General features: G+C 31.9%; 1 protein-coding gene across 1 annotated transcript; it reads right to left on the bottom strand.

Annotated features, from left to right (window-relative positions):
* Positions 1-6,623: 6,623 nt before the first annotated feature.
* LOC8289536 (protein AIR1) lies at positions 6,624-10,567 on the bottom strand. The gene is made up of 7 exons (XM_015724417.3): positions 10,044-10,567; positions 9,788-9,961; positions 9,498-9,659; positions 8,949-9,110; positions 8,684-8,800; positions 7,837-7,944; positions 6,624-7,215 (listed from the first exon to the last, which is right to left on the bottom strand). Exons 1-7 carry the CDS (start codon positions 10,398-10,400, stop codon positions 6,748-6,750), a joined length of 1,548 nt encoding a protein of 515 aa, XP_015579903.1. The 5' UTR covers positions 10,401-10,567; the 3' UTR covers positions 6,624-6,747.
* Between the last annotated feature and the right edge of the window lie 366 nt (positions 10,568-10,933).

The following is a 10,933-nucleotide window of genomic DNA, read 5'->3' as shown; positions in this document are numbered from 1 at the left end:
AAAATCAGGCGTCGATTTGGCAGTATGCAGAGTCTATTGCCTCTATGCTCAGCTGATCGGCTCTGTATAGAGCCAATTCGGCTGTACGTAGAGCCAATTAGCCTTAAGGGTGAAAAGTTCTGAAAACTTGGTCAATTTAGCCCCCAAACTTGTAAAAACTATCATTTCATCCCTCAAACTTAATTCTTTTAGCTAATTAAGTCCAAATTGATTCTAGAAAAGTAATTTTTGATTTGATTACCCTCAGTACTAACTTAGATACGCTCCTCTTCAATCCCTCGAGACTCAAGAATGGCAGTAACTTTCATCATAGGATTTTTCTTAATTTTCTCAATATCTAGATCTGGAAAATGGGTTCTGATAGAAGGGTTTTTTAAAGAAAAGATAAATTCATAGAGAGGCATGAAAAGAAAATAGACAAGACTTATAGACTTCTTTATCATCTTGATTTGGACATGAGGGAGATCCAAGAAAAGACTATAGAGATAATTTCATGTGATGTGGATGAGTGGGACACAAGTGAAGAAGAGGAAGAGGTTAAAGATGAGGAGAATAGGGTGTAGTCTTGGGATGCCCTTTGTTTCTTTTTCTTATTTATTTATTTTATTCTCGTTTTCCTATTTTTAATGAAGTTTATTTTTGTTCTCATCTTACTTTTCAAGTTTTCATCTTTTATGGCACATCTCTCTTTGATCATACATCTCTATCTCACTATATAGATTTTGCAATTTCTTATTTGTTAATGCTTTGTATATTTTCATTTGTTATACAATGTATCTCTCTTGTTTATTGCTTTTGACAAAAGGAAGGAAAAGAGTTGAGATAGAAGAATAGGGAAATCATAGTTGAGTTAGAAAGGCAAATTTTGAGCAAGCTTTGACTTTGATATATTAAGGGGAAGAACATTAAAAATAACACATCAAATAAAATGTCAAAAGGGGAGGGTTAATTAAAAGAAAAAGGAAGTTAGGTTTAAAAACTTCATTAGAAAGGAGAAAAAAAAAATCATTTATTGGCCGGAGAGTCGGTAACTTTAAATCGCCTACGATCCTTTTTTTATGACTAGAGTGAATGGGATATTGAACTATGCTTTCTTCGCTTCGAGTAAAATCATGCTACTTCAGCATTATGCTTAACACATGAAAATATGAAGTGTTCTCGGAGAAATTTGAGATTCGAAAGTCACTTAGTTGGGTTCAATTCCCTAAAAGTCCCTTCTTATGCATATCTTAAGTTTTTTTCAATTTATCTTCTCTACTTCACTTCTGGAAAGTATCATCAGTCTACTGGCTAGGCATATAATCGATTCTTTGACTGGCTTTGGTTGATCAACCGCCACATTTCTTGAACGACCGAAGCCTACATAACTCCTCTCCCTCTTTTTAAGGAAGTGAGTCTCAAACCTTATGTAGTTCTTGGTCCCTTTTGATAAACCAGTTCCTTTACTGAAGTCGACTTAGATATAAAGTAGTCTGGTCGAAAGGAGCCCGCTGCCCCATTTTCCTTTCCCCTTATCGCTAGGGGCCTCACCTTTTTACACGCTACAAGGAAGGGTAACCAAAAAAAATTTATTTATTTTATCTTATTATTTTCTATCTCAAACTCAATCTTAATTGTCAAAATTAAAAAGGGGGAGATTGTTAGTCTAAGTCCTCTGATAACTCAAGATGCCCTTAATTTTGATCTTGACTATTAAATTGAGTGCATTTATCCTTGCCTTTAATGTCTTTTGTAGAGGTTTCTTGTTATGGCTCAATTAAGTCAAGTTTCCAAAACTGCCTTGTAAATGGCGACAGCGACAAGCACGTCGTGAACACGACATTCTTATTCAACTTAATCGTTGAAGAAAATGGGCATATCGCAACCATTAGCACAGATAGCGCCCACGTAAAGGAGATTTCAGAGGACAACAAATGAGTCGCGCCCATAAAACTAAGTTTTGAGAAGGCAATAAGTATTGCAACCACACCACAAGTTCCTGAACACGATTTACATAAACCTCAAATAAAATCGCCAATGGTTACTTCTGACATGGTGAATTATTGAGTTGCCATATGAATCATAGTCGTTGCCACTTTAAGTTTCAAGACCGCAATAGAAGCCTCTCTACCATGAAAAGCCATTTGCAACTGCGCTTGATGTATAGTGACTAGGACTGTGCTCTGACAGTGCATTTAATGCACTATCTAAAGCTAGAAGCAAGGAATGACCTACGTACCTATTTATAACGTCTCTTTAGTTATTGGAGGATATAAATACCTCCTCTAAAAGATATTTACAGTTGATCAACAACCTTTCTAAGTGCCATATTCATTGCTTATTAAATTCACACATTTTCTTACTATTTTTTTGTAAGAACTAGTAGCTCTTGTAAAGGTTCTTGTGTGAGCTTAGGTATTAAAAATACAATGAATTAGTTGTTGAATTCTCTATTAAAAACTCAAGAGTAAACAGACTTAGTGAGGGATTGATACCCTAAGGGAAGAGGTTTGGTGTTTCCTTGTTAAACCACCAAGTTATTATATGAGCTTGTAAAAACCTAAGGGTTATAATCAATTTTTAATTATAGTGAAATATTCAAGTGTGATCTTGAGAAGTAAATGTAGGGAGGATTGTTCCCGAACTACTATAAATCCCTTTGTCTCAATTTTTCTAACCTTGACTCTTTACCTTCTTAATAAGTTGTAATTCCTTATGTGACTCTAAAGCACACTTCATCTATTTTTTGCAATTTGAAGTTACTAATTCAATCCTCCTTCTTGGTTCCAAAGAATAACAAGGGAGATATATTGAATTAAGGGAGAGAATAACTTACTATTTATAATTGTTTTACTTGCATTACCTATTACATTTATCTCATGAATCTCAATTTATTTATCAAAATTAAAAAAGGAGAGATTGTTAGCCTAAATATTTTTAACCTAGGTTAAAGCCTCTAATTTTAATCTTGACTCACAATTAAGTAATGTCTTTCTTTAGGAAAATTAAATTAAATTTTTATTAAAGTAAGTTTGCTTAGTGAATCGTGACCTCACCATCCATAGCAACCACAAAATGAAGCTCCAACAAGGCAGACGCACAAATGGTGACTGTGCCCTCAGGCAGCAAGACATGAAAAGTAATAGCTTTAATGCAGTAGGTTTTAGAGTATGTTGATCAAAATCATGATCGCTATCCTTAAATGTGCGACAGTGATTTTTATACTATCTAAGGATCATTGCATACCACAAACGAACTGTTTTTGAAGCACCTATTTTCCGTTTGACATGTCAGATAGCCACTGGGAAAACTTTAAGAAGTGCGACAACAATTTGCACTCTAATAGTGCATTTAATGCACTGTGTTAAAGCAAAAAGATGAAGTGGTTAACCATTATGTGAGCAACGATTCTTTGAGGACTGTTAATTATAAATACCAGCTCAAATGGCCTTAAATGATCAGTCAACAACCTTCTTGAGTATATATTTATTGAGTTTCAAATTCTCAGCTTTTTGCAATGAATTTCTTGTAAATTAAGTGATTTTAGTTGTTATAAGAGCCTTAATTACTCTTGTGTTAGTGTAAATATTTGGATTTGGATTTTAGAATTAGGTTAAGTAAAACTCTTGTGACGGATGTGTGCTAGCGGTGAGCTAAAATACTAAATTGGGAGTGAACTTAAAAAAAATTCTATTGTATTTGTAAAAATAAGTAGTGAAACACCCAATTAAAAGCTGAAAAGTGAATATAGAGTTTGGTACCATCCGAATCACTATAAATCTTTGTGTAATCTCTCCTCTTCCCTATCTCTAAAACTCTTAGTTAAATTTTAATTTTTTATTTTTTATACTTACTAATTTAACCTTATTATCGGCTCATCAAGGGCAAATAAAAGAAAATAGGAATCTTGGCTTTAGCAATTTTTGTCTAGACATTACAAAATAAGTTTAGAGACAATCTTGAATCATATGCCCTTACTCGCTAGAGGCTTCAGCAACCAGGAGTAAACCACCTGCAAAGAATAGGTGGAACAGAAGGGAAAATAACATTTGAGTAATAAAGAAAAAGAGCAAAAGGAGCTTTTAGTTAAACAAAAATAAAATGGAGAAATACTTCGTATTTTGAGAATATCGAAAAGAGTATGCATATACAGAGAAGCCATATAGAAAAAATCCTTCTTTAAAAGTTTATATAAATAAAACTTTTGAAGAATTTAAATGTAGTTTACCTAAAAGTCCCGGTTTAGCAAAAGCCATAAATAATTTTTAAAATTTTGCAGAGAACTTTTAATAAAATAAAATATCTAAAAATAAATATGTAATTAGATATGTAAAATCCTAGATGTTTTCTTCCATTCTTATATTTTCTTGATTCAATTATCACTCACTCATACTGAATTATATAGTGGTTAATACAAACAAGACATTCACAAAAGGAATGAAATTCAACTATGAGATTATTAAAATTGATTTGACAAATTCACATGATCAAGTTGGAGATGGAGTATTATAAGGTAATGTTTCCTGCTAATTGCTCTTTTCTATATTGATTATACTTAAGTTAACATGGGAAAATTAAAGTAATTTGAATTGCCACATGTCAAAGTTCTAATACTTTTGAATTAAGAAACTATGAAATTCATAGATTTGATCTAAATTCATGAATTTTTACATATCGTAAAATTAATAAATTTTAAAGATTTTATCATTTTAATTAAATATAATATCAATAGACCGATAGAGTTTGAGTTTTTAAAAAATAAAATTAATAATTCATTATTCAATAAAAATGATGAGCCCAGCGAAGATCAGCACGGGGCAATGTTTGCTTCAGGCTCATCAATATGTCGGATCACAACATGGCTAAATTCAAAGACTTGTCATTAAAATCCAGTCACTCGAATTCCATTACTGGAATTCGGTCACCAATTGTCGAAATCTAATTATTAGTCACTGAAATCTAATGCCACTAGATGGTCAACAACTCTCATCCCACTAGATGATGGGTTAATGAGTAATTAATGGTGGTTGAAAGTATTGGAATTATATAAAAATAATAATGAAATAAATATAAATATTATAAATAATTATAATCACTCATTGTTTATTTATGTATTAAACATTACATCAAATTAAATATTAATTAATTACATGATGTATTTTTATTATTATATTATATTAAATATTTCTATACTATAATATAAAATAATGAAACATATAATTACAATTACATCCTACAAAACATAGTCTAATAAATATATATATATATATATATATAATAATGATAATAATAATTTCTGATACCTAAATTTTTTTGATATATGTACTTTATTCTTTACGCATGCGATTTTTGTTTTAACATGTACTTATTTATGATACATGAAATTCAAGTTTATGTGTAATTTTATAATTTTTTATATTAATTTATTGATTAATAAATTATAATTAAACACTGACTTTAATATTAAAAATAGTATATTAATTATATTTTAATATTATATTAACTAATAAATAGTTTTCTAATTAAGGATAATAATATTAATCTATTTTAAGAAATAACATATTAATTATATTTTAATATTATATTAACTAATAAATTATTTTTTAAATTTAATAAAAATTCTAATTTAAAACGTAACATTTTAAATTATATTTTTAATATTATATTTAATAATAAAATAATTTTTAATTCTAAAAAATAATAATATTAATTATATTGATAATATTAATTTATATAATATTAAAATCAAACAACTAATATTTTTAAAATAATTTTATATTATGAACTAATCAAACTTTAAAATTTAAAAAAAATTAAGAAAGACATTTAAAAATAATTTGTTATAATTTTTAAAATATTATAAATTAATATTAAAAATTAAAAACTTATTAAATTATATTTATAAAATTGATTTTATAATTGAAATAATAATAACGGTTTTACAACTAATTAGTTTAACTTAAACAACTAGTTCAACTTAATCGACTAGTTTAACTTAAATATGGTACTTTAGTATAATTTTATTAACCAAATTGCTATCTTAGAATATCAGAAAAATACATATTTTTGCCCAAACCAGAGGTTCTACAAATCCAACTGGTCCCCCCCAAAGAAACATAACATGAAATGATTAAATCCTGTTGGTTTGCCCTCTCTACCACCACCCAAGTGATTTGTCGCATGTATTCGACTTTCTTCTTTTTTATTACAAGTTACACCACCAAGTAACTTATTGCAAACGCATTGTTTTACTTCACAAGAAATGGAAGAAATGAAAGAAATAAGAATTTCTCAAAACTAGTGGCAATCAGTTTTTACTCCCATTGTTTTAAAGAATTATTAAATTTGAAGTATTGACCTAAAATTGAGAATGCATACACATAGGCATCATACTAGTGGCAATGATTCCAGTGTTTATCCAAACTCAAGCAAGCAGATGACATAAAACACAAGGATTCATAACCGGCAAGCAACATAAACCGAAAAAAAAAAAAAGGAAAAAAGAAAAAAAGAAGTGAAGTCTCCAGTTAATCCATCAAATATTCTAATTGGTACAAGGTTACAATGAGAGATGGCTGAGCCTTTGCGTACTTGGTTAAGATGGTGTAAACCACTAGTGGAAATTCATATACGGAAGAAATGGATGAATAAATAAATAACTCGAATTAAAGCTGAGGTTGTTACAAGGTTACACATGGTATGGGAGGAATCAGAAGAGAGAATACAAGTTTCAAAAGCCCTTTTCTGTAGTTTACATGCAAACTTAAATTAGTACCACCTGTCATTATAGTTTCTCCTGAATCCAGCATTGCTGGAGTTGCTAAACCTTGAAGCTGAATATCTTTGATGGAAAGGAGAAGCTGAACCTTGCAATTGTGAAGGTCCCCAATGATTATTTCGCATTTTCTTATAAGATGGAGAACTTGACATACCTGGATGACCGCCAGTGGTTCCAGTAGAAATCTTATGACCCTGGTATGATAGTTTTGAAGGAGACCTCCAATGGTTCTTTTTGAACTTTGACTGGGAAAAATCCCCAGTAGGATCTTCTGTCAGCCATCCACCTCTTTGTTTTGATTTTTTAGGTGTGGTATTGCTTCTTTCTCCAGACTTGGATTTCCTCTTTTTACGAGACTTGCCGAGATCTTGAGGAGCAGATTTGTATCCCAAAGCTTCTTTATTTTCTCTATGGGGTCTCAAAGTAGGGGTTGATTGCTCATGATTCCTTCTCCCAGCCTGCATAAAAATCAACAAGCATGACTTCTACAAATGTCAAATGTCTCATAATGAATTACAATATTTAGATGCCCAAGTAATTAAGATTGCCTAGTTCAAAAAGAATAACTGAAATCCGAATTTGCAGCCTAAACTTGTCGCTGCCGGCAATAAACCTCTATACTCCCATATCTTCCTAAATCACTTTCAATATGCTAGTCCTGTTTGCTTTGAGCTAAAAAAGTTTAATTTTTAATTTGGTAGATGGCTTGTGGTGGTTTGTCGAAGGTATCAAGGAATGCGATGGTATCAATCCATTTGGTGGCGTAGCTATTTGGTTGTTCCTTGGCAGATCCGTAATGGTGTTGTTTTCATTCTCAATTAGAGGAGTGCAAAATTAAGAAGAGTAAATTTTTCTTTCATAGAAGACTTGTTGTTAATAAACAACAACAGCTCTTTCCTGTCGTCCACAAATGACTTGAAGAAAGAAATTTAGAGACATATATATATATATATATATATATATGTTAATAGGAGACCAGGGAGATACAAATTGGCAGCTAAGCCAAAAGGAATGCAAGATACATGAGCAACAAATATTCATTTTGGGAACTCATATAAGCAGTCTATGATAAAACTTGCCTTTACAGAACTTGTGCAATCACGTACAAAGTGTCCTTCTTCACCACATCTGAAGCATGAACTAGATGGGGCTGTAGTGGTGGCTTCATCATGCAAGCTTGAGCATTCCTGCGCAAATTAATATCCATGCATTAAGAAGAGGCTGGTTATAATAATACAAAATTATGCCACAAAAGGCCAAGTCAAGGAACAGATCAACCAGGAGCATGAATAAAATACAATTTATACTAGCACAGAGTTCGAAACATGGAAATCAATAAAATTATCACAAGCATCTGTTAGAGAATTAATATTACTGCAATAGGGAACATGTATGAAAAAGATCAATATAAAAGGTGAAAAGGAAGATACTTATTTCTTCAGAAATCAATGCATTGACTTCACCCAAATATTTTTAGAAAAAAAAAGAAACAAGTAAATGAATTAACTATAGTATGGCATCGTATTGCTCCGAGCAGCAGTAGCACCAAAAATAACATAAAAACACTATCAGCCACTTAGTAGATTATCCTCACACATTGAAAGAAAAAAAAGGCAATATGATCTTTTGTAGTATACATTAAGTCATCGAAATCATCATCAGAAAACAATACTGCTGTCTCTAGGCCTTGAAAATGTCACTATGAAGATGTTTTTGCTTGACCATTCCAAGATTGTAAAAAGAGCTATAGTAACAATGACATAGACGTTCTATATTAACAAATTATATAACATAGAACAGCAGAAAATTCTATACTTCAGAACAATAAGAGTACATGGGCATTTTAGTGTCTAAATATATCCATGATTGTTCTGTAATCATGAGAACAAAAGAAAAGAGGCATTGAGAACGTTAATTAGGACTTACTGAACCAGTATGACCCAGTTCACCACATTTGTAGCAAGAAACTTCTCTTGGACTATTATCAACAAAGTTTACACAACATAGATGGCCTCCATTCTTGCAGATGTAACACTGTATCTCCTGGAAAGATGAAAAGAAAAAGGTTAAGAAACGAATAAACTCGTCATCATATTTACAGCTTTCATTTTAAGTCGAACAGAAAAGAAAAAAATGAAGAGAGAGAGAGAGAGAGAGAAAGACCAATAGAAAAAAAAAATGGAAAAAGAACCTTGAGATCATCAAGAGGATAACTATTCCTGCATGAGAACATATCATGCCCAGAGTCTCCACATTTCAAACAAACTTTTGAACTCTGTGGACCACCCTTATGTTTCTCTGGACACCTGTTTGGACGGTGACCGACTGATTTACAAATAATGCAAAGTCGTTCCTACAAAGAAATCAAACAAAGAAAACTCAGACAAAATCAAATTCAAGTTACAAAACCATCTAATATTAGAATTCCAAGGCAAACTTAAACTTAAAATGAAGAAAACAGAAGACTAAAGAAGAGGAAAAAGAAGACGATAAGAGTTGGTTATGCATGTGTTGTACAAGCTGACATTAATTACCATTATCTATTGTTTCTTAAATGAGTCTCAATTTATAAAAGTTATTTATCCAGTACAAGTTAGAAATCAAAAGATTTTTGTTTGTCCAAAATGAGACAACCTCAGCACAAAAAGAAAAAAGGAATTATGCAACAAGTCCAAATAAACTAGCTGAACCCATAACTATTAATAAACAAATCTCAGTGTAGTAATTCTCAATTACAAACCTTAGAACACTGCTTGACACCATGGTCCAAACCCCCACAAAGAAAGCAAGGTTTCCTCTTCTTCTCAAATGATGGACAATTCACAGCCATATGACCTTCCTTTCCACAATTAAAACATGTGGACCAGCCACTATCCGGGGAATCAAAGTATCTCGGACCTCGCTGAAAGAATAAACATAAAAGACATACTCAACTCACTTGAACCCTTCATATTGATTTGGCATTCTCATTTATTTATTGATATATCACAAATTCAACAAACACAGTAAACACATTTTAATTAAACTCACAAGAAGCTTTCGCAGCACCATATTTTGAGCTACTTCAACAGCATGACTATCCACATTTTCATCTAATTGACCTGCCTCGCCATTCTCCACTACCTCCACTATCTTTTCAATTGTTTCTCTATCTTCTTCCTTTGCAACTGTTTCCACCTGCCCTTCTTCCTTTGCAGCAACAACCTAATTGCAATCATGGAATAGGTATACTTCAATGGCAAATAAAAAATTGAATCAAATCCAATAAAATAGAGATTGAACTCACATATTGGTTTTCAATTTCTTTCTTTTGAATCTTCTTTTTCTTCTTCTTCTTCTTAACCTCCTTAACCACCACCGATTCAGCCTCATCACGGCCACTACTGACACCGACAACACCGCTATCATTCTTAGACACATTATAATCATCCTCATCATCATCATCATCATCCAAAACGACAATCTCGTTGTCGTTTTGAGCCAATTTTGCAGCTCTCATTAACAACGCTTTCTCAACAATCTTCAAGCTCAGATCCTCGTTAGCCTCATTATCATCTTCGTCACCGCTGCTCAGTTCTATCACCGCCTTTTCTTCTTCTTCTTTATCATCAAATTTTCCTTTCCGTTTTTCTTCCTTTGCCATACTTTAATGCCCGCAGAGAATTTCAAAATCCCTAATTTGATTCTGTAAAGAGGCTCCTAAAGTAGACGGATAGATTTTCTAATTCAAGAAGGAAGTTAGCTAGGGTTTGTTAGCACTGAACTTCACTTTTGATTTGGGCTCCTAAGTCGGGCCGAACAATGCCGACTGGAAAAATAAAAAATATAGGGAAACGATTCAACTTTGCCCCCTGAAGTATACTCACAGAGTCATATTAGACCTTAATGTTTTTTATTTGACAATTAAGCTTCAAAACCTTAGAATTCTCTCTATTCATGCCCTTGTTTTTTGAACTCTATCATTTAGAGTAACTTTCATGTCGCCACTGCCAAATCCTTCATTAAAAACCAATATTGAGGAACACTAATGAATAGCCAAGGTTTTCTTAAGTCTGTCCCAATCATTAAAGTATTGAAGGCAAAGGGTCAATAACGAAAAATTTAGTTATTACAACTAAGATTTTGATAAGTAATAACTGACCAAAATATAGGCCGAGCATAATAGAATAACTCGAG

The sequence above is a fragment of the Ricinus communis genome, chromosome 8 (assembly GCF_019578655.1).
Source record: "Ricinus communis isolate WT05 ecotype wild-type chromosome 8, ASM1957865v1, whole genome shotgun sequence".
Taxonomy (NCBI): Eukaryota; Viridiplantae; Streptophyta; class Magnoliopsida; order Malpighiales; family Euphorbiaceae; genus Ricinus; species Ricinus communis.
Note: the sequence above shows the minus strand (reverse complement) of the source record. Positions and strands in the feature narration are given on the sequence as shown.

Excerpts from the sequence above, each read along its gene's own strand:
- LOC8289536 (XM_015724417.3), bottom strand. The coding sequence starts at position 10,400 with ATGGCAAAGGAAGAAAAACGGAAAGGAAAATTTGATGATAAAGAAGAA. Across the intron at positions 9,962-10,043 it reads AAGAAATTGAAAACCAATAT|GTTGTTGCTGCAAAGGAAGA; the intron begins GTGAGTTCAATC and ends GATTGCAATTAG. Across the intron at positions 9,111-9,497 it reads GTGTCAAGCAGTGTTCTAAG|GAACGACTTTGCATTATTTG; the intron begins GTTTGTAATTGA and ends ATTTCTTTGTAG.